This window comes from Nesoenas mayeri (genome assembly GCF_963082525.1).
Source record: "Nesoenas mayeri genome assembly, chromosome: 1".
NCBI classification, from domain to species: Eukaryota; Metazoa; Chordata; class Aves; order Columbiformes; family Columbidae; genus Nesoenas; species Nesoenas mayeri.
The window spans coordinates 102,102,588-102,129,281 of NC_137541.1; the positions used below are offsets into that span (position 1 = coordinate 102,102,588).

The 26,694-nt window shown below is 41.0% G+C and overlaps 1 protein-coding gene across 1 annotated transcript; it reads right to left on the reverse strand.

Annotated features, from left to right (window-relative positions):
• Positions 1–7,864: 7,864 nt before the first annotated feature.
• On the reverse strand, positions 7,865–21,484 carry GPR143 (G protein-coupled receptor 143; the record flags this gene model as incomplete). Its single annotated transcript, XM_080363778.1, has 8 exons — positions 7,865–8,164; positions 9,626–9,743; positions 12,617–12,725; positions 14,114–14,223; positions 14,724–14,816; positions 16,407–16,501; positions 19,491–19,600; positions 21,241–21,484. 8 exons carry the CDS (start codon positions 21,482–21,484, stop codon positions 7,865–7,867), a joined length of 1,179 nt encoding a protein of 392 aa, XP_080219904.1.
• Positions 21,485–26,694: the final 5,210 nt, after the last annotated feature.

Below are 26,694 nucleotides of genomic sequence, written 5' to 3' on the forward strand. Positions count from 1 at the left end.
CTGGTGAAAAACTAGATTAGAACAAGGCTTTGCTGACAAACGTTGTCTTTATCAGCACACATGCCATCGTCCCACTCTCCAGAGGGAGGGAACCCATCGTAATCTGTCGTGGCTCTCCTCTACCTCTTAAGACCCAGGTTATTTCCCACAGAAGTGGGGGCAGAGGCTGCCTGAAAATCATCCCAATATGACACCAGGGCACAGAGAGAGACCCACAGTCCCCTTGGATGCTGCCACACACAACAGGACAAAGCCACAGGCAATAGTGAGCTGCCAGCCGCCCCAGCTCAAGGCCTTGGCTTTGCAAAGAGACAAATAGCCCCTAGGGAGACCCCTGGAATCTTAAGAGGCTTCCTACCACCCCAAAGCACAATGACCCCCAGCATCCAAGAGATGAAGGAGCAGCACGAAGTCTTCTCCTCACTTTCATTGCTGCTTGGTTTCCACCATGTTGCTGCCAATCAACCCTGGTGAAGTAACGAAGCTTGATGAAAAGCTTGTGATAAGACCCCCTCCCTCCTGATGTTACACAGAGAAGAGGGGTCTTGAAGGCTGTCCTGGGCTTGCTTTAACTTTAGATCTTCTCATTTATAAATGGATGATAGAGTCCCTTCACACATTGTATGGCTTTTTCCAGTGGATGCTTAGGGGGATTTCATGGCTGTTTTCCTATTGTATTCAGGTGACAAAATTACTTTATGGGTGGTTTTGGCATACTTTTTTTTTTCCAAATGACTGGTATTCTCAGAATTACTATTATTTTCATGCAAATAATACTTTTATCTTTGGAGAAGAAGAGAATAGCCCATTTCTTTTATTCAAGCTTCCCAGAGCAAATTTAACTATTCTAAGTTTTTGTTTAGATCAAGATGATACCATACTCAAATTTGTAAATATGAATGACAGGATGATTTTCATTCAGAGGGCTTATAAAGACACACTCTAACATGCGTGGCTGTTAGAAATAATAGTTTCTAACCACAGCGTACTAACACCTCCAGTTCAAGTTCCTCTCTGGAGATGACAGCCATTGTGTGACACACAGCAGAACCACCTGCTCCCTCATTTTCCTGGGTAAACTCAGTCTCCAGATCCCTCCAAAGGCTCAGACTGGAAAATGCTCAGTGCATGCTCCCAGCTCAGAAACAATAACACAAGATGCTTTGACATCCATTAGTCTGTGCCCAACACCTGACCAAAAGACCTAACGGGGTGAGGGTGAGAGCCCAGATCACAGGAGGCTTTGAATCACAGACTGGTTGAGGTGGGAAGGGACTTCTGGAGGTCACCTGGAGCCAGTTGCCCAGGACAGTCACACAGACACTAGACATCAGGCCCAGGCACTTCCAGTTCTTGCCTCCCACAGCATCTCCTCCAAAATAGACACCTGCATTTTGCGAACCAAATTAAGGCTACAAACTTTTCAGAGAAGCCAATGCAGTGCCACCAGATGACAACAGGTTTCAATCTCCCACTAATGTAAAACTGGATTCATACCAGCACTGTGAGAACTGAAGCTCTTCTTGACTGACCCTCAAATGTTTTTTAGAACAAAGCCACCAGCTCTAGCCACCAGGTTTTTAACTTGTTTAACCAAACAAAATGGAAATAAGAATTCAAACCAGCCCTGTACAGCTTCCTGTGTAAAAGCCGCGTGCTTCTTAAAGAAGGTTTTCCATTAAAAAGTAGTAGGAGAAACTCCAAGCTGGATGGAGAGCTCATGTCTGATGGGGAGAAAAGCAGTCATTCAGACTATTTCTCTATACCTCCGCTAAGGAACTGCAAAATACTATGTGTTATCCAACAAAATCTCAAGCAGCAACAGATCACATAATGCTTTACAGGGACTAAAATAAATTTCGGTGATCATTCTGACTAAAGGAGCTCTGGCACCTTTTTGTGGCTGAGACTTTCTGTCTCCAAAATCCCAATCTTATCTGCAAATTGCCCAGGATATATCCCTCACTCAGCATCATAAGGTATTTTCAGTTCAGTGGGATTGGTCATGTCAGCAGCTAATTTGCTTCAGAGTGAGAAAAGAGAAAGCTTGGACACTTCCACTCTGAAGTATTTGTCTCCTCAACCTACACCAGTAAATCTCTGCTGGGAATTCTCCCTCATTACCCTCACTCCGTAGTAACATCATTTAGCATGCTCACTGTGAACCCCCACACCTGCTGGCATTCCCATGTCCTACACATTTATGCTTTCACCGCACCATGCAGCTTTCTGGCCTGTACACAGACAAACCCCAGTCTCTGACACCATGGATTTGTTTTATATTAGTACAGCTTCCTAGATGCATTATAGTTTGTTTGGGTTTTTTTTTTTTCTGAAAATAAGAGTGTGATAGTCATTTGGGCACAAAAGGTACCTTCTGAAATATAGATAACTAACAGATATAACTTTTTCTAGTAAGTCTTTAAGACAGTATTTCATTTTTTTCCTCTCATTCTGCTTGTAAAAGGTACTTAAAAGAAAAAATGAGATAAATGTAGTCTCAGCCACACAGTCCTGCAGAAGCAAATATCACTAACAATATTAGTAACAATTATAGTAATCTCTATGACATGGTAAATGATATCATTAACTAATGCTGCAATAAATACAGCTGGCCTGACCCTGCCTTATCCATATTAACTTGTGAAAACACACAAGTATGAGACACTGAAGGAGCCCATCAAATTTATTTTGTTTTGTTATCAGCTAACCATTTCACAAAATAATCACTCCCTCAAAACACACAGAAGCCTGAACTAATTTCCAGGGCTCAAAAACTCCCTAATCCTGAGTACATTCTAATGGAGATTTAGAGCTGAGCTTTCTATGAATACCTCTGAGACATTAATGTTTCTATATTCATTAGAAACACAGGCTTTCCTGTGTGTGGACACCACCTTTGAGTCTCACTGATGTTTCCATCCGATTGTGTTTGACCCAATTCACATGGCCCCATTGGCTGCAGCAGGGAGCCAGCAAGGTGACCCATCCCTTCGGCCTTTCAACCCTCACCCTAATGATACCATCAACAGCAAAACATCTTCTCAGGGCTTTCAATTACACAGCACACACAAAGCCACCCCTGCCCATGCTGGTCCTTTCTGTAGATGGAGTCATGCAGGTTCCCAGCCCAGCCAGGTCCTGGCGGTACCACACATTTAAAGACACCAAGCAGGAGCAATAGTCAGGTAGGGTAACCCTAATTCTAAACCATGGGGCTGTCAAGGGCCTGGGGATGGCTGCAGTGGTTCTCTTTCCACATAAAATGGTTCCATTTATTTTCTAGGACTCTTTAAATCTTGTACAGTGCAAGCACACAGAAGCTGGAGACAGCTAGAAAGACACCCATTCTTGTTAGCTATGTGGAAGAAAGTGCTTTAGTTTGCTTTGGGCTTTTGTTTTGGATGTAAACTCAAATGCGACTGTCACTTGGGGAATTTTCTCAGCCTTTTGAAAACTTCACCTACAAGTCCCCTAATGAGTTCAGCTCTCTGAATGTTTCAGAGTTTGCTTATAGAGGTGCAACGGGAGAACCACCTTTCCATCCAGCTCACACTGTATCCCAGGGAATATAAACCGCCCAGGAAAACAGACTCAGATGCATCCCTGGATTTGACTGTGCTCCCTATTTTTCTCTCAGTAAGACTGCATCTGCTTCAGCTGCCAGCTTCAGTGTCCACACAGACGCACGCCTGATCCTTAAAGGACGAGCAAGCCAGACATCATCTGATCTGCCTTAAAATTACATTAGCTGCTGTGTGGTTTGGTGATTTCCATCTGGGATTACTGCAAACTTGAGGAATCCATGAACATTAAGAAAATCAGAGAACTTTTCATCACGAATACACAAGGACAGCAAGAATTGCAAGTCAAGTACTGACTGTACTGTATGGATGGGGGGAGTCACATTTCATATTTCATTTTCTAGCTTTCATTTTCTAGCTTTCTCCATATATTTGGTCTACAAGACCAGAGGAAGGGTTTAATGAGAGGTGTAGTTAGGATTTTGGAATTTGGACATATGGTGGACTTCATAAATGCAGAGCTTTGGTATGCAAGAAGTCTGCCTATTCAAGTGGTTTATGATTTTACTAGTGCTCATATTTCAGCTTTGCAATTAGCCTGAACATGTGGCCAGATAAAATAATAATTAAATGTATGAGACTGGCAGGTCAAATACATCCTTTTCCATCAACAGAGAACAGCGAGGAGTGTTTAAAGAAGTATTACAGGATATGAGAGGACACTTTTCCTGGAAGTTTTCATTTTATCTCTGAGGGCTTAAAAATAAGTTTGGGTGAACACAGAGAACACTTACTGTGTATAGAACACTTACTGTGTATGGTTGGATTTGATAAGCTGGCTGGGACACAAGGAGGGTGTTAAATAGAGACAATTCAGCTGCACTGTCCTGTATATGTAGAAACCCTTTTTATGAGATTCCACTGCAGCAATTTTATTTCGGTGCATGGATTCAAATACTTTTTTAAATTTACTTTTTTTTTTTTTCCCTTCAATAAATTCAGAAAGGCTTTGTTGTGCATTAATATGCCTGAAATAAGCTAAAATTGACAATCGCTGTACTCTCACAACAGTGCTTTAGCTATATGTATTTTATTAGACAATAGCTGGTCTTGTTCCCTATTTACTTCTCCCCTGAGTCACACCTTGCTATTCCAGAGAAACAGCTGCATCCCTGCTTGTGACCTGAAGAGCTGTGTGAGCAGGGAATAGAGCCTCTCCCACACACAGTGTAGGATGGGGGCCACGGACTTCGACTGCACCTATGGACTTCAGTATTGACAAGATCTCTCCTCTATCAACCCAAGCCACGTTTGAAACATGCCTTAGAAAACAAATATTCAGGCCAGAGACAAGCATTTCCCACATTCAGCAGAGCCACCTGCCAGCACCCTCCTAAAAATGAGCATATTTGAAGCGATCATAGGCTGGAAATGTAGATGCTGGAATTAACACGCTACGATGTCTACACAGATACAAATTGTCATTGAAATAAAAACTAGGATTTTTTTTCTACGTGCTGATAAGCACAAGGTTCCTCTCAGCAAAGAGTGGATGGCACAATTAAGAAGGCAGTGTTTAGGTTGGTGTTACAGCTAAACTGTCCAGACCATGGTGTCTATAGCGTGTCCTCGCTGACCCTTGGAGCACACAGGGTTTCCCCCAAAATGACGCCAGCTGCAGGAGCCTGAGGCTGCCCTGTGATGTGCATGCAGCAAGCATGGGCAGCGGGGGCAGTGGGGAAATGCACCTCCAAAGTTCGCTCCTGATGGGGAGAGGTGGACACCCCCTGCAGCACTTGGAGAACACACTGCTTCACTAAACTGTGGAATGGTTAGGCAAGAATGAGGTCAGGGGGGAGCAGAAATCAAGTATGGTCACGGTTACACATGAGCAGAACCAGCTATGGCCAGCTATGGCCCCATTTTAAACTGTGGAGGAATGCTTCATGTGCATCCACCAGAAGCTAGGAACAGCAGGTAAGGAAACTCTCCTCACACCTACTTCTCTGTAGTTAAAAAAGAGTGCTAATTTGCTCTTCAATGCCCTGTATCACTTTCTCAGTGCATCAGAATTAGGTTAGTTGTCTGTCTTAAGATCTCTGAGAAGTCCTAATTTTTCCTTATGACACCCCAATAGATTAGTAATACACAGACCCACCACACGCATCCCAAGGACCATCTGGAAAGAACAAGAAGAGGAGGGGAGCAAAGCGCGGCTCTTGCAGGAGGCTGTCCCAGCACAGGGCTGCCCCAGAACCAGCAGCCCCCCAGCACCCCTCAGGGGATGCTCATGGCCTGTAGGGGCCAGGGCTGGGGCATCATGTCTGCCCCTGTCCGACGTGTACCCTGGAGCAGCAAAATAATGGAGGGATTTGTTATCCAGTCCTCTGGCAGGGCATCTTGCTACAACCTGTCACCTCCCATGTGCTTTCGTGTCACATGCTTATTCCTGTGAAGCCAAGAGCCTGTTTACCTGGTTTTAGGGTTTTGCAGCTTGGCCCACACCCTAGCACCTAAAAAGGTTTACCAACAATTCCACCTCCACTTTCTGTTGCTCTTTTTTGAAACCTGTTGTGGTGAGTATTGCACAGAAAATGTGGTCTCTATTTCAAAAGGGTCGATATAATCTGCTCCCAAGTCCCCGTACTTTCTCTTCATACTTAGCTAGGAGACAAATGGCTGTGACGAAAAGAAAAGATCTGGTGATCTGCCAGTACTTTTGACAACTAGAACAGCAATATAAAGCTATAAACCCACAAAGGTTTCTATAGGACACAATGTAGAAGATTTGCTACAAACCAACCACAGGTCTGTAATGATCTGCCTGAATTACTATCTGATTGTTGTTTAACACCTTTGTATCAAACAATTAGTTTAAGAAGGCAATTTATTTTTAAAGGCAAATCAATATTGTTCTGTACAGTTTCTGCTGATCTTGTGTCTCTAATCACCCTGGGACTCCCCTTAGTAATACACCAGCTTAAGCTTCACATTATCATTGCACCATTCTGTCAGCTGCTCTTTAACAATATATTTATTTCTTCTACAATAGCTGGAACTGAACTGGGTTGGAAAAGAAAGGTGTGGACAGCCAGTGAAGTTCAGCCAAAGTGGGTGTGAAAAGCATTTGAAAAATAGGGTTTGTTTTATGCCTGGCCCTGGCCTCAGGCTGCAGTGAGGGAGGGAGGTAACCTGGGCTCAAGTGGCTTCCACCGTGCCATCCATCAAACTGTATTGTAAACAGCTTCCAGTGAAACCAGACTTAAATCGTACTACTTCTACCTTTGATATGAAAGCTTGAGGTAGACATGATCATCATTTTTTCCTAACTTTCAACCAATCCGGGAAATTGTTTGGCTATAGGTACTTAGGGCACTGCACCAAAAAGAGGCACATATCTGGGAAAATAAAGAGAATGGATGTAATATCTCTTCGTTCAGGAGATGAAAACGTAAAATAGAGCACACCTCAGGGAAAGGACTATTGATTCTACTTATTCTGTTTTTTCCTGAGCACTCAGATCATCTAGGGTTTTTTTTTTTGCAAATGTTATCTCTTAATGCACCTGCCACTAACAGTCATAATCCTGTTAGACAAGTACATACAAGAATCAAACCAAATTCATACTAAAAAAAATAGTTTGAAGGGTTATTTGTGTTTGAACCAGGAGTGAACAGGAACCATTATTTCTGAAGTGTTTATGAGGTTTAGCCTGGGCTTCATTCTTTTTTTAAAAAAAGCCTTTCACTTCCCTAGATAAAACCAAACTCAAAATTCATATAAACAAGCTAAAAGAAGACTATGTCAGTGAGATTCTACACAAACAAAATATTTCTACTTATGTCAAAGTCTGCTGTCACTGATGTTTTACTAGTACCAATGCTGGAAATGGTGTCCCATAAATCCTAGAGCTGTAATTCTCAGGGAGGAATTTTATGCTGAGCAAGGTAAGCAAGGCAACACATTTAAAAACCCAACATATTAATAGTCCATTTATTTCAACAAAAGACTCTTCTACCACATGGAGGTTACAAGAGAGATTAAAACAAGATGGATGAAAACAAATTGTAAGTAACAGGTCTTTGCAGAGATATACTCCTGCTAGAAAAGGATCAGGGCTTTATACCTGTTAACACTTCTTCTATAAGGCGAATGAAGACATAAACCATAATATCTGTCCGTCTCACATGCTCTCGCTCTCACACACACACAAGTTATAGGAAATTACATCAAGACAATGGGCACAAACCTAATTCCAGAGTACGCAACTGTTCACCCAGTGACATGGTTTTACAAGTCTTGACAACGTGAGAAGTGGGATCCAGCTCTGCGCTTATAAACTACCAGCCCTGGTAGATGGGAGAGCTCCTAGCTAATCTCTCATCACTACTAGTGTTACCTTCAGACAACATGCTTATGGCCTCGTCAGTCTGCTGGCTGTCAGTTGACGGTATCTTCTTTGGATCATGGATGCTGGTTTGGTAGTTCACTGGGGAGGGATAGGCGTTTTCACCCACAGTTGATGAGGACAGTGATTCCCACGGTATTTCGCTTTTTCGCCATTTCAGGTCCACTCTGCATCCCGTCCAGCCATAGAATGCTAACGTGAAGAGGAAGCCTTGCATCGGATTAAGAACTCCCTAGGAAGGAAAAGTGCAACAGGAGTTATACCAGCAAGGCTCTGTTTCCAACTGTGGCAGAACACCTTCCACGTATTAACAACTCCCCTTTCACTGAACAATACCTGTTTTTCAAAATATGCTATTTGCATACAAATTAAAATGTATGTTGTTCCCATTGTGACACAAACAAACCAGAGTGAAATGCCACAGCCTGTTGTTCCAATATGCTGAGCCCATTCTAGTGAACAGTAATCACTAAATGGTTTTCTAGCACGAATTTTAGCTGGTCAGTCTTTGTGTATTTTTAACTTTCCCCACGAGCTCTAGACTTTTTAATTCATAAAAGCAAACATTATATTTTTTTACTAGAAGCCAAGTGAAATACATGAGAGTAGACACTACCATAAACAGTCAAGTTTTTTAAAATAGCAGGAATTGATCTGTCTGGAATTGCTGCAGATTCCTGAGTCATTGAAATTGTCCATCCAAGTGGGATAGCAAAATGGGAAGAGTCACCAAAAAATAAAATCCCAAGTGATTTACAAAAAAATTATCTCTGTTTCCAGTGCCATGGGATGCTTGGCAAGTAAATGGCTTTAGCCGTTTCAGTTTTTCTCATGAGAAAAGAGCAAATTATTTTTGCATTCCGTTTAAAAAGTAGCTCAGTTCCTAGACCTGACCTCTTGCTCTCCAGGTGAGCAAGGGCAAGGTCCCTGTCACATCAATGTGTTCGCTCCTTGTCAGAGCGGGATGTTGTATCAAATCAGTTGCATCACTTAACCCTTCAATACAAAGCTACTCAAGGGCTTAACTACACAAAGCGTGCTCAGGCCTCACAAGTATTTAACAGCTTCAGAATAAACTCACTTGGAAAAGGACCTGCAGTATCACCTCTGAAAAATCCCTTCTCAAATATTACAATAGGAGAAAAGAGGGTAGGCTACAGTAAGAGGCCAGCATCTTACAGCTATTTTTGTTGCGTTGCTTTCAAGATTTTTCATGTATTTGTCCCCAAATAATTACCCCAAAGTCACTATATAAGATGCAATTATTCTTTATAATAAAGAAAACACTAGTTAAAAACAGAGAATTACCAAAAAATGCCCATTTTATTGGGTAATCTTCAGGAATTGTGAGCTAAAGCTTTGTAGCTTGCATTACGGCAGATGTTAGCAAGGTTAGACTAGAAATCTGTAGTGGTCTGTTCCGGATCTTAAAATGGGAAGCAATCGCTCATGGAGAGACTGCATACTTCAGTTAATGGGAGAAAAAGTTTGCCTTTTGTACATTTTTGGCAAAGTTTATTTGTGAAAAGCACTCCCAGTGACTGCCTCTTCCTCTCTCTTACTTTCTGCTTTGCTTTCTCGATTTTCAGAGTGTTTATACCCCCCAAAATCATAAACCACCCACTACACTGGTGCTGCTCCACCATCTCATAAAAGTAATTTCTAAGACTAAGCAATGTCACAGCTGACCTACCATTACGACCCACGTGATCAGAGCAGCACTTCTGATGTTTTTCAGGGGCATGTCATTGATATCTGGCTGCATTTCAAGGTAGAACAAAAGGCTCTCATTGATGATATTGGATGACCAGCTATTGCAGGAATAAAGAAGGGGAAGAGAACAAGACAGTTATATATATATATGTATATGCAAAATATGCTTTACTTTCAAATTATAGAAATTAGGATCACTAGTAAGGAGAGTGAGATTTATTTTAATGGTTAAGTCTCAATCTAAAGGGACCAGTAGGTGTCTGAGTTCAAAAACCAGACACCTGCCAGCGCAGGCCTAGAGAAAGAAATCAATATAACAAACAACAACCTAATCATTTGAGCTTGCTGCAGAACAGTAAATTGCAGGATAAAACTGGGACAATAAACAGCTGTGACCCATAACAGGAACATCATGCATGCTGACTTCTTTTGCTTGTGTCTTAAAAGGATAGTGCTCACAGATAAGGAAACTAAATACATGCTTGGGTGTTGTAAAAGGCTGCAGAAACTCTAGCTGGAGTTGGAATTTCAGGGTTAGGTTACAGCAGTCTTTCAAAATGTGCATTAAAAAACCCTACAACACAAAAGCAAAGCTGACTTTAAAATCCTTGAGAATGCCATCAACTGTTTGGAATAAAGGTAATTTCTGTTTCCAAAGAAGGATTAGCATAACCCAACCTCATCCTGTGAAAGAAACTGAGGATATTCTACACTAAATAAAGGTTATAGTAAATGGCTATATCTTCCTTCTTATGATTTACAAACAGTCAGACAAGCATTTCTTTATAGTTCTACTGCAGTATCGGAAAGGAAATCATCAGCATTCATGCTATACTTTCTAAAGGGTTTTATACATATCCATTCTGCAATTATTTTTTAACACAGTGCAAAATGTCTTGCTATGCCCTCCCTGCAGACATCTCTTCTACCCCATGTTGCCCCAACCTGCTGTCTTTGACTAACTCATCTCATTTTTGACCGCTGAGATGGAATGGTATCTTCCCCAAGCTTCTGAGATGGGACTGTCTCAGCTTTTTCCCTGCTGCAAACTTTGAAACAGTTTTAATACTCTACAGCTTATTTTTCATCAGAAGAACAAAACCAAACACTAAAGCTGCGTTTATTTATTTTCCTTTTTTTAACAGGAAAGCCCAGAATGTGACCGAACAGAAATAAACATATGTCCCCACTGTGTCCTTGGGGAACTGATCCTTTCCTTCATGCTTGCTCCCAGACCAGCAAGCTGGCCACCATTCCTTAGGTTGCAATGCACTTCTGTGGTGCCTCTGGGTTCCACAATAAGGCTCACTCTTTCCACAGCCCTGGAGGCCTGGCTAAATCTCTGCTCCTGATTATTTCAACAGTTTCCAGGAAGCCATGCTGCAGGCTTGTCCGCTGCTGTCTCTCTCACCTCTCCTGCTGGCTACCCCACCCTTCGCACTAGAAACTTCTCTCCTGAGCCAAGTGCATTTTGTTATTCACCAAGAAAAGATCATCATTTCCCTCCAGAGCACCTCAGTATACAGCAGCCTGGAGAAGACAAAATGGCAGTCTTTCTCCCTGCTCAGCCTTTTAAAGCAATGTAATATGCATTAATCACAGAATCATAGAATCATTTTGGTTGGAAAACCATGTCCAAACCATGTCCCTAAGAACCTCATCTATGCGTCTTTTAAATACCTCCAGGGATGGTGATTCCACCACTTCTCTGGGCAGCCTGTTCCAATGCCTGACAACCCTTTCTGTGAAGGAATTTTTCCTCATATCCAATCTGAACCTCCCCTGGCACAACTTGAGACTGTTTCCTCTTGTTCCATTACTTTCTACTTGGGAGAAGAGACCAACCCCCTCCATGCTACAACCTCCTTTCAGGTAGTTGTAGAGAGCGATAAGGTCTCCCCTCAGCCTCCTCTTCTCCAAACTAAATAACCCACCTGTGTATAAAAAAGATAAGTAGTTGTAGAAACTGTGAAGTTTGTCCAAGCCATTTCACTACTCCAGGACCTTTTCCTTCCCCCCCATCACTTGTGTCACCCATGCAGGTAGTAAACATTTCACTGCAGTGACCACTTCTCGCCAGGTCATTGCACAGACCCTTGTAGAGTGGATCATCACCCCTTCTGGTGCCTTTATTGCTGTCTGATAATCATGAGAATGCAGCAAAAAATCCTCCAAAAACAGGCCCTATTTCAGCTCAGTTTTGCTGTGTGTATCCAGTACATCTGGTTACAGTCACCACTCCACTGGATGGTGCTGCTGGAGCAGAGGTGCAGTGATTTGGGGATGGGGTGGGCACCCACCCTCCTTCTCCACTTCCTTTGCTCCCTCCCTTCTCTCCTCCCTATCTCTTTCCTTTCCTACCCCAAAGTACTTTTTTCATGGAGGAAGATGAAATATTAAAAAAAAGGAAAAAAAAACCATTAAATGATCCCCAGTTTCACACACAATCATACAGAGATTTCTTTTCTGGCACATAACCCTGTATTGCCAGATGGTATCCATGCTCTTTTCACACTCTTGGGACCTGCAGACCACAGAGGTGGCTGCATCATAGTCAGGGCCATGAAGGCAATCTTAGAAGCGTATTTGTTGTAGGCTTTCAATGGTGTGTTTGATGACAAGAGGCTCTGAGAAATCTTGAGTACAGAAAGCCATATAGCAGACCACAGTGCTGGGGAGCTGTTGTTCCAGATAGCTCTAGGCTGTGGGCAAATATTATTTTTGGTTTTGGCTATTGTTTCTTGTGGTTATTGTTTTTCTGTTGGTTAAACATCATTCCCTCACAGACTTGTGATGCTACATGAGTGATTCAGCTAGTTGGTGAAGTAGTTTAGAACTACTTCCTTCTTAGACACCTTCCCTTCCAAGCATAAAGACGAACAAATGAAGCAACCCATCAGATTCTACTTTTGTCCCCAACCCTCTCTAGCTGGGAAAACGGTAGTTTAAACAAAAATAATGCACCTCTTACCAAATAACGAATACCAGCATAATTTTGAAGAAGCGGATCTGGATCTCTGTCCCCAGACGTCTCTCATTTTCTGTGTAAATCCCTTGTCTCCCCTTCAGTAAGGAGGCAACTGGAAAGTATACAATGATGTTCATTAATAAACATGCTCCTTGTTAGTTATAGGCACAAGGATCCAGAAAAGAGATGTCTGTAAAGGCGGAACAAAGGAATGGATGGATTTGTCTCCAGCAGCAGTTCAGAAGCTGGAAGGACCATCATCAAGGAATCTCATATATAGCCCAACACTAAAGGAAAAGAAGTGCATCTATTATGGATTCCTAAAATGAGTGATATCCCACTAGCTGTTTTTTCTTCTCTCAATCCCACTGAAAATAGAAAATATTATAGTCCACGTACTTTTCTTCTATAACAAAAGGTAGTGTTTACAACTTCTATGTAAAGTGTGATATCATGATAGATTTATTATGTGATGTTTAGACTAAAATAGAATACATTCTATCCTATTATGCACATTTCATTGTGCAATTGATACAGCATTGGCTACACCTCTAAATCTCGAAGGTGTATTTTCAGCAAAAATAGACAGTTATGCCACCTTGCAAGATATCACAAGGAACACACATGTGTACAAACACAGATACACTCAGTGTGTATTTTCCCATAAAAAGAGCAACTTTTTATAGGAACAACTTTTTAAAGGAACAGTTGTTCCTTTGAAAATGAGTATTACAGAGGGACACAGGATGGATGAGATGAAGACTGAACTGAGAATACAGTTCAGTTACTGAGACAGTTCAGTCTTCATCTGAGTACAAATTCTGTTGCTGTTTTTAAATATTCAATGTGTAGATGATGAGTATGAATTCAGGTACTGCAAACATCTAGCACTGATCACATTACATGCAAAGAATGCACTGAATCTGTGGCCTTTTTTCAGTCTCATTTCTTCAAAGAACTGGATAATAAATTAAATGGGAACATCAAGGTCTCATCTGAATTGTGAACAATTCCCATTTGTTTCATAATCTCAGAATCAGAAGTAACAAAATTCTGATCATACTTTATTATTTTTTTAGCTCCATGGATGCCAAGAATTTAAATCAACTACCATATCTCACCAACACTATCCTTAAACCAGAATAAATTACATTCCAAAATCCAGATCAGTACTGAGACTACAGTAAAGCATCCACTATACACTGCCTTATACACATCAAATCAAGAGTAATTGAGTAACATAGAAACACCTTTGCCAATCTGCAGTAAAGATTTATAACAGCATAATTTGAGTACGTCATCAGAGTGTGTCTCTAGGGCAAATTTCCCTTCTAGATGGTATCTTCAATTCAGTAGGCAATTCCCTCCCACCCTTCGCTGTATCTTTATGATTTAATGAGGAGCTATCCCACATCATTGAATACCCAGGCATGATGTTTTACAGTCTTGTTATGTTGTTAAATAACACATACTGATCCATGCTGGCCATTAGGAACATACCTGCTGATACTGTCCTCCTAAACAGGATTGGGTTCACCACCAGCACTAGCAGCAGGGGGACATAGGTTGTGACATAATGTGGGATTGCATGCTCCAAGCCATTTTCACAGCTGAGAAAAAAAAAATCATTAACAGCTTATACATTTTTTTTCCACGTGATAGTTCTGGCTATTTCATATACATCATCTTTATCTTTAATAAATAAATAAATAAATAAAGGAATTAAGCAAACAGATGCTAAACTTTTGGTTCACAGACCTTCATGACCAGATCATACGGGACACAAAGTTGATTTTTAGTTTGCGCTGTCTGTGCATTTTTTTTTCAAATTTAATGGAACAAATACAAAGCTAAAACAAGGAGTAGGAGAACAGTGGCTCATAGCAGCAGCTATATCACAGTGCTGCAGCATGTCCAAGTGCCTGGCATACTTCTTCAGACCCCCCTGCAACCCAGGCAGGTATTTCTAGAATACTCACTCAGTGGGATGCACTTGTCAGAGACCAAAAAAGCCCAGCATTTGGATTCCTGTCTCTAAAGATGACTGAAAGCCATTCAAATGGCCAGAGACCACTAGGATTTTGCAGTCTGTCCCTAGTGCCCTGCTTACCTGGAGAGAGAAGGGTAGTAGAGCAGCGCGATTCCCTCCACGCAGAGCAGCACCGCGAGGCCCCACGTCATCATGTGGTACAGCACAATCGTACTGCAGGCACCAAACAGGACAGGCGTAATTAACAATACCAAACTTTCTTACTTTCCACATTGCAAAACAAAAATAGGGCCCTCACTGAAACAGACATATGAAATGGTGCAGAACAAACACTGACAGGACAATAAACTAAGGACAGCAGGTGGGGTGGGAGGCTGTTCAAGCATGCACACAGAAGTCCTGTGTCCTCCAGCCTGTACGGTGGAAAGTCTTTTTAGCAGGGCATGTTACGACAGGAAAAGGGGTAATGGTTTTAAACTAGAAGAGCAGAGATTTGGGTTAGACATGAGAACGAAATTTTTTACAGTGAGGGTGGTGAAACACTGGCCCAGGTTGCCCAGAGAGGTGGTAGATGCCCCGTCCCTGGAGACATTCCAGGCCAGGCTGGATGAGGCTCTGAGCAACCTGATCTAGTTGAAGATGTCCCTGCTCATTGCAGGGGGTTGGACTAGATGTCCTTTGAAGGTCCCTTCCAATCTAAACTGTTCTATGATTCTATGATTATCTCCAAATGTCCAGAAGGAACCCCTGCATCCTTCATTTGTCCCACAGAGAGCAAATTATGGGATTCAAACTTGAGAATGGAGCCTAGCAGTCAAATAAACCATGCTTCTATAATTTGCAGAGACTTATGTTTAACTTTCAGAGTTGAATAATGCTCCCGTCTGTGTGTGTAGGAAGTCTTCTGTTGTTTACTCTGATCTCAGGATAAAGCCTAAATACATGTGATTTTTTTTTTTTTTCTGGTCAATAGGGATGGGGAAAGGAAGTAGGTCCCAGTTGTGTCAGACTAGAAATATGGGACTTCACAAGATCAAGTTTATGCTCCACAGGCTGAAGTTAACTCAAAAATCCCCACATTGATAACTTCTTCTGAATGAACCATGTGTCCAGTACCTGATTGCTCAGTATCATCTGGGAAGAGAGTCACTTAATTCCATGGTTAGTAGTAGCAACTGAAGGTCATTTTGCCCTTCTAACAACCAACTTAGAAACACCTTATATTTTCTGTTCGGCATTAAAGCATGGTACTTCTTAAAGGGTTTAGCTGCTTTTGTTGCAGGCATTGCAGAAAAATATATAGTAAGTATGTATCATTCTTAAAAACTTTACAAACATGATCAGAAGTGTAATAATGACAACACTGAGAAGTGGATAAAACAGAAAATCTGAGAAAAAAAAATGGAGAATGAGCTATATGAAATTCAGCATTTAGCCCCTCCCACTTTTTTGTTTTCAGGATAACACTTCTTTTTTGCCAGAAGAATCAGTTTCAGGTACAGAGTAGGGACAAAAGTAGTTATCTCATTGCAATAAAGTTTATAGAGCCTGATCTGCTCCCTATTTTTCCAAAGGTTAAATGAATTCATTTACATTTAAATTCCAGTTGGACATAAACGATCAATATCTGAGCATTGCACTGGCAATTTAAACACTTAGCACACCACCCATCCATAGCATTACCTGGTAACTGTATCAACATCAGATGTTTGTAAAAGCTTCACTTGTACATTTATATAGTTGCAAACATGGACATACAGTGTTGGAAGAAAAAAAGCAAATTCAGAGTGTTAACTCTGGTACCTCAGTCCAGCTGATCTTCTTATCACCAAGTAAGAATCAACAGCGTAGCAAAACAACCACCAGAAGCCAGCACTGTACAACAGCTGGATCCACATCTGCATGGGAAAAAAAAAAGCCAAATGTTACAGCTGCTTCTCAAGTACCACTGGGGACAGGGGAGGGACTCCAGCCTTTAGCCTGGTGATTTGTTCTTTAAAAGTGTGCATTTTCCAGCTGAGGTTATAAAGTATGAAATCTTACTCAAAATCACAGGAACAGCTTTGCTGTAGTCAACAGGTCAAGCCATAGGGAAATTGAACAGCGTTTGCTTTAACAGCTTATTCTGTTGTTCAGAAAACCTGTTATTTACTTCTCCAGTCCTAATGCTCAATGTTGTAAGCAAAGCCTAAAGAAATGTATATGGTGAGGATGTTTTAATTTTAGGTTAAAATTTTAGTAGTTTCTCAGTAGCTGAGGTCAGTCATCATCACAGGGTGCCTGTGTATCCTGGGTTCTGCATGTGATGGGCATTTTCTCCATGCACAAGAACCCAATTCAAGGAACATTTATTGAGGGGAAAAAAAAAAAAAAAGATCGTTAACAAAAGTATCACTTACCCTCTGGAAAAATTATTGATAGTGAACTCCCTGACTGATTTCTTCAATAATAATCCAAAGGAAAAAGGTTTAAGTTGATTTAAATTCCACAGCGCTCATGAGCTGACCCTATGCATTTTTCTCACGAGCCTATATGAGATAAGGGAACTTTCTTTGCTGCTGTTTCTAAATTCCACATTTCTTCTCCATAGGAACTGTCTCTTTGTAATAGTCTGGAACTATTTTAATATTGAGATTACCTTGCCTCTGAGCTCTCTTTCACTTCTTATCTGAATATCCTTTATCACAGATCCATAGTAGCATCATTTTACAGCTGGAAACCAACATAGTTGTTACTGAGCCAAATGTCAGTGAATAGCAATCTACCATTCCTTCTTCCAAAAGGCAAATCAAGCTGGGAAATATTTCCTTTCACCATGGGTGTAGACCCTGCTTCTAGTCATTTGCGGTGTGAATTATTCAGTATTTAATTCAAACACCATGATATTTTCCTAGTGCACAGGAGCCAGAAAAGAAAATTCCAGTCTTCCTTCTAAGACACTTTATCCATAGTACTCAGTGTGTAACTTCATCTGTACTTTCACATATTTGCTGCAATTGAAAATGCGCAATTTCCTATACACAAACACACACATACAGAAATAAACTGCAAGGTCTTTCCACCCAGAAAATTCAACATAGACAATACTATATCCAAAAATAGTATAAATCAGATGCACTTAAAATCTTCATGTGCTACCTCACTTTTTAGCAAAATGACACATCTTGCTACAGTGCCCGAGAGGTTACTCCCCTGCAAACCAGAGGGTGTTATTCAAAGGAAATGCCTGAAGGCCTCACTGTTTGGAGTTTGTATTGGCTTGTGGTTAAGTGAAATAAAACAACAGTATTAAAGGAAAAATAAAATAGAATCAGAAACATTTTATTAACTCACATGGGAATATGTGAGGGGAAGTGAGTTGAAGGAGGGTTATTTTTCATTCCAATATTATTAAACCTAAATTTAGCAAATTACTCAAATTACAGCACTTTGCTGGAGCACAAGAAAGACAAAATAAAAATTGTGGTAGACCACTATGCTGCTCACCATCTAACCTGAGATCCAAACAAAAAACAGTCTGCATACTATATCTTTGTCACTGCTTAAAATACTATTTTTTGCTGAGGGCCAGAAAGTGAAATATAAAACATGGGGAAACATGTTTGGGGGTTTTTTTGTTTTCTTTTGTTTTGTGTTAATAGGATATTCTTGCTACAAGTTTTCTCTTCCTCAAAGAAAGAAAATCAATATTTGCATCTAATAAGCATAACTTAAATATCATGACAGAATTGAGAATCAATAGATGTATAAAACTGGTAGCTGCTTCTATAGCACAACACTGTCATGTCTGAAATTGTCATTATATAGGCATATAAGGTACAGTGAGTTGCACTTTGGCACGTGTTGTTTTATTTTAAAACTATTGGAGCTGAGTAATTTTGTTTATGTGTAGTATATCCTATTCTATATTACAAACTTCGAATTGTGAAGCTAATACAGTTATTGCTCATGTATTAATTCACTAGGCACCCTCTGTTCCTATTGAATTTGGGTAAAGTGATGATCTGTCTTATTTGTCATTCTCCATGTTTTGGTAAAAATCATGGCCTTTTTCTCTTGTACAGTAAACTCCAATCACCTTTCTCACACAGTACTATGATTGTAATATGTCAAATTGAGTTTTAATCTGCACTGTTGGAATTCATTTACATTTTCTTATTCTTGCTTTTTAATCCAGAAGATACTTTATTAGATGTAGCCAGATGCAGTCATTGGATGCCCATATAAGCAGCAACCTGAGCTGTAATCCTACATGGCAGGGACAGACTTTCTGCCAGCAGCTTTCCGTCTTTGGGAATATTTCTCCTGCAATCCCTCTGTGTTGCAAACACACACCCTCACTGCAAAAGCTCATTTGTGCTGCCCGAGTTGCTGGTTTCGGTTGGTCCCCACTGCCACCACCGCACAGGCTGTGATTTCGGGCAGAGGAGGTAGGCAGATACCCGGGAGCTGCTGGGGCACTAGTGATGCTGTGCCCACTATAAACCAAACCGCTGGTTCCCCAGCTCGTTCAGAAATGTCTATACCCTTGAGCCTCCATACCCCTGACCTTGCTACAGGTGTGCCCTCCGCTATCCCAGCACTCTTGAGACAAGTGAGCACTACAAAATGCTTGAGACGAGTCTGATCCACTTTGCCCTGTGCCCTCATGTGCACTCTGCAGCATCCAGCACCCTGCAGCATCGCCCAACCTGCCCACCCTGATCTGGATTTTCGGAAGGAAGCATGAATGCACTTGCAAGGGTGTGGCAGAGGCTAAACCATCATATCCAGGCTCTGACTCACAGCCCGATTTCCTCTCAGGCACTGTGGTTTGCCTTTCTGACTCCCCAGGTGGAGGGATTGTTAACTGGGGCAGGAGGAAGGAGAGACGATCTCAGTACCTACCGCGCTCCCCACGCAGAAAGCAGAAGGCCACATGTCGGTCCCGTTCACCACAGAAATGTTAGCTATGAAGCTTGGGAAGCCCAGCCATATACTTGATCTGAAGATTATACCTAAAGAAAAAAAAAATCTATTAATGCTTTGAATCTGCTGGCATGATTTTAGTCACATGCTTCTCCCCGGCCACATATTTTACATCGTGGCCCAGATTTTGTGCATCCACAGTAAGGCTATGGCTGCAGAGGAGTACAGCAGGAAGAACTGTGCCATTTAAACATCGGTGTCATTGCTCAGGGAAAGTGGCCTCAAGAGTCTGACACTGCTTAGACTTGAAATCTTATGTAGATTAAAGTCTCACTTACTTTCAGATACTGTCACACACATCCTTAAAATAAATTGGGTAGCATTTAACAGATTGACATAAACAGTAACTATTGATTTACAATTTTACCAGCATATATTCATATGTTGTTTATTTCTCTATAATCCCTCATTGCAGAAAAAAATGTATTTCTTACTTTTCCCTGCCTTCATTTTTGCAAGCAGCTCTTTTCCTCTCTGTCACAGGACTAAACAAAACGGGACTTTTAAAAATTAACTTAGATTTTTTTAGTGAAATTTTCTGGTTTGCTTGAAATAGGCATTAAGGCACCAACATATAGCAGAACAAAACCAGGACCTTTCCCACCAAGAAAGAATGGCTTCCCACCCACCAAGTGAGTCTAATTCAAAGACAATGATGGACAAATAGTTTGAGTTTGCCAGTGAAAGAGGAAGGGAGAAAAATAAGTTTATCTATTGCTAGCCTCATCTGACTGAAAGAACCTTTTCCAGTTGAATGCATGTGTTTTTTCCATATGTCTCTTTCTTTATTTCCCGTTCTATTGTTTGGTTTCATATTGGTACTTATTATGTACCGTGAGAAAACCTGGCTAGGTGTGAAAGAGGAAAAGACCTGAAATCCCACTTCCTCCTCAGGCAGTGAGAGAGACCCACAAAACAACACGATTTCTGTTATCTAATGTGAGGGAAAGAATGCTATTGTAGAAACAAACTCACCCTGTATTTTCACAGCATGTCTCATGGTGATTTATCCCTAATTTAGCAGTAAATGCCATAAACTGACAGGACAGAATTAGATACATTAGTTTCATTTTGACTCATGAGCTTTGTTTTATTGTCTGTTGTTTTATTCCTCCAATCTATCAGGCAGGGGTTGGGCAGCAGGTTGTCCTTGATAAGGGAGCTTCGCTCACATTTCAGAAGCCTGTGTCCAGTGTGGCCTGTGTACAGCTGCAATTCAAATTTGTTTGCTCTCGATGTCATGTGCCCAGAGAAGCAGCTGGCACATGAATAAGGTGGCAAGCTTTGTTTTAAAAACATATAGGAAGTATTTTTCAAATGTAGTCCAAGGATCAGCTAAGCGTTTGATGTCAGCTTTAGTTTTTAAATGAGCTGCCTCGCCTCCACTTTCATGCCTTATTCTGAGAACCACCCAAAGTTCTGGATTTTATTTGTTTAAAAACAGAGATTTTGGTGCAGATTTGCCGAGAGCTTTTATTTCTAGAATATCACTATTAAACAAGACCTTTCTCCCCCAAAAGCCCGTCATTTTCTGATCTCAGTCCAAATCTTTCTGCAAATACATACGTTTCTCTCAGAAATCTCTGTTGTCCACTCACCAGCTTCATTTGGCCATGGTACCTCAGAGCAATAAGAGCCTGCTACAGCAAGGGTGAGGTACATAACTTACCTAAGCCACCAAGGATGTCACAAATGGAGATAAGGAGAAGGATGGTGGAAGAGGAGGAGGCTTTGAGCATCTTCCGTGGGGTCTGTCCCTTCTTTGGCAGGAGCTGCAGGATGGTCAGTAGCAGACTGACAGAGGCGCTGCCAATGCAAACTCCGCAGAAGACTTCAGGCTGGAAGTTCACCACCAGCTGTGTGGCTGCATCCCGGTTCGGGCAGCAGTAGGTTTCTAACCTGGGAGAAGCCATGAAGCACCCAGCTGGTTGAGGGGCCCTACGAGCAGAAGAAAACGCTGCCGCTTTCCCAAGGCAGCGTTCACTTTTTCTTCACCCTTCCCATTAGTCCATGGTGGTGAGAATCACGCGATTGATGGATCATGTGCTCCGGCGGCTGCTGCTGCTGGAAGTAAATCCCCTAGAGCTGCCTTTCTCAGCCTCTCCTACCAAGGAGATCAGATCCGAACAAGAAAACACAGTGTAATCTGAAACATGCCCCATGCTTGCTCAGAGCCATTGGCAACACTTCACTCACATATTTCTGCTTGCACAGTGCATGATACAGGAAGACTTAAACTCACCAGAGCAGTGAAGGTGGTTTAAAATAAATATGGATGCAGATACCAAAGGAGAAGCATTACATTTTAATTGTGTTTCCCTTTAGTCCCATCCCACACAGCACCCTTTAATTACTGCAAATGATTTTAAAAGATGAGTCCAGACACAGGCAATCCCAGCCTTTGCAGGGAGGAACAGGACTACGAAACCACACCCTAACCTAAATCTAAATTTTGGTGATCCAACCCACCCATCCTTGTAATTAAAATTAGAAACATGATATCCTATCACTGCAGAAAGATATTACATTTAGGAAGACAATATTAACTTCATCCTATTTCAACCACAAGCACAAAAATCTTCTCTTTAGTCTGTACTGTATGTGTTGGATCAGCATGACATGGAAAATTCCAGGACTTTTGATTTCTTGAGAATATTTATTTAGTTATTTATTTCGTAAGGGTTTAATATGAAAACACGAATTTGACCTGCAATATTTGTTTGTACTTCATAAGCTAGACAATATCCTTTAAGTCAGGGGTCCTACTAGGCACAGGAGTAAATCCTCACAACCATAAACACAAAAATTACCTCTCCCCTTTCAGCTGAGTTTCAAACTCCTTGCACCCGCCCTCACCTCCAGAAAACTTGTTTGTAGGAACATGCTCAGGAAATACAGAAGGGCGCACTGCCAACATACTTGAAATGAACTGGATGTTAAATAACACAGTCATGGATTTTATAATTAGTCCTTATAAGAACAAATGACCAAGCATTTTTTACTTTTTTTTTCCAATGGCTCAGCTTATAATATTAGCAGAAATCACAACAGCCTGATGAATGACAGTGGGACATTTTGTGTGCAGGGGTTATAAAACAGAGGCTTCAGTAAACAGCCATCAGTCCTGAGTAAAACAGTACCTGTGGAATTCTTCATTACACAGGACACCCCATACACTTGACCCCAGCACAAGAACAAACACTACAAAGCCCACCAGTCTGCTGACTGCTGGTGGGGCAGTGCAGCCTCTTGTTGCGGGATGGCTGCAGTAGGGCTTAGGTGGCAGCTGGAGCGCAGGCACCTCCTGCGTCCTCCCAGCCTGCACCCAGGGGACTGCCCAGTGCTGAGCTCCACCTGCCTCACCTGAGGAATCATAGAATCACAGAGTAGTTTTGGTTGGAAGGGACCTTCAAAGGGCATCTAGTCCAACCCCCCTGCAATGAGAAGGGACATCTTCAACTAGGTCAGGTTGCTCAGATGGATGTCAGCTTGCAGATTCAGGCTCCTACACACAAGTGCCTATACATCAACAAGGTGTCTGAATTCTGTAATTGGAATTTAGGCACAAACATCAAAGACTCTGAAATCCAGGCAGCTGATTTTGAAGCTGAATGTTACCTGGACACTTTTGCTGCTTTCCAGCACACGGAGATTTACCTGCTCCATGGATGAGGACAGGTAAGTGATCTGGACATTGCAAACCTATGTTTTGTTACTACCATGAATACAAAAAATATACTGAGGGCAGCAAGGCTGTGAACCAGATTGCCCTGCTCCAGAAATACAAACTCTTGTTGAGGTAAAGGAGGATACCTATGCTCTGTTGTGAATATAGGGCTGGGACTCCTCAGACTTCATTCCACCTCTGCTGGAGCAGCAGTGCATGGAGTTGCCACCTCTCTGTCAAGAAACTGCATTGCAGTCTACCTGGCTACTAAAGAGCAAAAATTACACCTCCACAGAGGCAGATCATTATTTAAAATAAAGCCATCATGTACCACATATACAATGCAAATACATATAAATTAAAATAAAATATGTTTGCTCTCATTTGAAGGTAAATGTATATTGTCTGGCTTAGAACAGCAAAACTTTCAGATTATTAGACAGAAAGATAAATTGTTGAATAGAAGCCTTTCAATTCCACTAACAGTTTCTAAAGTTGTTAGCCTCACTACTCCTGTTGCCATTTTCCTTCCTTCAAAAATCTGAAAAGCACGTCAAGTTGTTATCCTGACAGTTTTCTAGTTTGCTCCTGTGGATTTATCCTTTCATTATTTTAACTTCTCCCTCATTTTTATTCAGCTACTTCAAAGGTATTTTCATTCCTCAGTTGTAGTCTTATATTCTGTATCCTTCTCTCCACAATTTTGCCAGTGGTGCACCCTATTTTTATTGCTTTACTTCTCTGAGGGGAAAATTACTTTTTAACCTCTTCTTCTGGGTCCTTTCCCTCCTGCTCTCCCAGGATTTGATTACACAGTCACTTACAGAGAGAGTAAGTGATTTTTATTAGAAGCAAAGCATATGACCCGTAGCATACAAAAAGAATATAAAGTGACTCATGCGTGAATGGAAACCTGCCATGATACAAGTAAATGTGTCTTTACATGTGAACAACTGAGGCTGAATGGGAGATAGATCTGCCAAACTCATGTGCCACCCAGTATCTCAACTGGTAAGACCTAGATGGTCTCTGGCCCTTGTTGCTAGGCTCAGAGTATAAGGTCAGAATAGTCAAAGGAAATCAAAGCTGGTTTGGCAATCTTACACCTGAGATTCATTTGGCTTCTCGCGATTATGAAAGTAAGAGGATAAAAGCTGGGGAAAAAAGGCGAAGGAAACAGAAAAGTTATGAAAGAAAGTTAGAAAAGAGTTACTTTGCCTTGTTAAGGAACACTATTTAGTATTCACTAAAACCCACATCATTCTACAGACCCTAATTCTCTTCCCGCTGAAATTATTGACATAGTTCCCATTGCTGCCAGTGGCACAAAACAGACCCACAAATACAGCGTGCCTCTCATTTTGTACCAAGGCAGGATCTCAATTAAGCAAATGGTGTAAGTTGGAGACAACCATTAGCACACATACAAGAAACATTAAACCCCCCCCCCGGTATTGCAAATAGTAATCAATCGAACACAAAGCATTAAGTACATTACACAACACTGAAAATTCCAGCCTTGGTCTTGTGCATTGGCAATGGTGTGATCAAGAATGAGAAAAACACTGTGTCCCTTGCAAGGACAACGGGCATGTACTCCATACACGCAGCTTCTAGAAATACCTACTCGTGCCCTCCTTGGACCTGGGACGTACTGTTTCCGTCCAGTCCATGTTCATCATTAAGATGAAACACTGGCTTGCCTGCTTCTAAGGGAAAGCAACAGGTTTACGAAAATATGACAGGCATGCATTTCTGCTGTTAAGGAGTGTACTACAGCTTGTGCTTGTGTGTGCACTTACAGACACTTTAATCACTCTCTTAATTAAATCTGGGACTATAGCACTGGTTTACAAAGGCGAAGGAAATTTATGGAGATAGAGACAGAGGAGAATTTATTTTTGTTTGCATGTACTCATGTTTGCAATGCATCATTGCCTGAATTTACAGCTCTCAGTTAAGATCACAGAATCACAGAATCATTTTGGTTGGAAAAGACCCTCAGGATCATTGAGTCCAACCATCAACCCAACACCATCACTAAACCATGTCCCAAAGAACCTCATGTCTGTGTTTGTCTTAGCTACTTTACAAAAATAAAAACTATATTTTGTCAATGGTTCCTGATATCATAGTCTTTTACACATTACCTGACACAGCATTTCCCAAACTGGTGAAAGCTGCGTTTGTCTTCAAGCTAAATGGATGCACTAAAACCAGTTATGAACTCCCCAGCAGATCCTGCAATGCATTCTTAAAGGCCTTGACTTTTAAATCTTCTATAGTCTAAGCATTGTGCTTAATTCTATCCACACAGAGCTCCTGCAATTAGATATACTTTGGAAGAAACTATATGTCCTTCCCATATTTATCCGTACCAATTTTTAAAGCTAATTTTAAACTGGCTTTTCACTCAATGTACAACTGAAATAAACATGGAAATCCACACCCCTTATTTTCAATTTTTTTTTGTAAATTTAGGCAGTAATATTGGAACCATAGTGATATTCAAAGTGTAACATCTGTCATTATTATAACAGCTACAGACTACATTAAAAACAAAACTGGAAGAAAACCAAAGGTATTGCTTCCTTTCCCTCAGTGATTTGAATATAATTACAGAGTTGTAAATCATTAATTCACATTTAAGGATGGTGAACATTAATTTAAAATTATAAGAATGAATATATCTCCTTTGCATAAAAATAATGCTTGAGCTTTTTGTTTCCTTTAAGAATAAAAAACTTAAATACATGAAATGAGTGTGCATTCAAACGGCTTGATAATTGTGAATGGTGCGTGTTACACATATTTTACTGACTTGTTATATACCTTCTCCTGGGAAATGTTATCCCACCTGACTTTTGTTAAGAAACGAACACAAATTATTGAAACTGTGTCTATTATGGATTTAAATTATTAAACAAGGTTTATATGGCCAAAGTACAAAGTAACTAAGTAGAAAAATGCATCTATAAGCTGGATAAAACAATTTTTGCTTAGAGATTGGAAGAACAAATTCCCTGATGCCAATGCTAAGAACGTTACAGTCTCTGAACCTGCAATAAGACAGATTTTGTGGCCATGTTTCTGGACAAATTCCACTATTAATTATTGCCATCACTATATTAGTTTCCAGAACAAAAAGATACCTCCTATTCAGCATACATGTAATACAGAGACCTTGTCCCACACCTTCACAGTCTACATGAGATACAGTTTGCATAGGGACTGCCTGATGAAAAAAATACTGTGAAAAGAAATAATATTATCCTCTCCACACACATTGATATTGAAAATTGGATCTTAATTTTTATAAATGTGCAGAGGGTACTCTGCTCTACAAAGATGTTGAATGTCTATCCTGTTCTCAGTAGCTTCCAAAGGTATCCTAGGCCCCACTACTTCTGCACTTTTAGAGGTTACATTACTTGGTTTCCCTCCAGAGAAATTAGG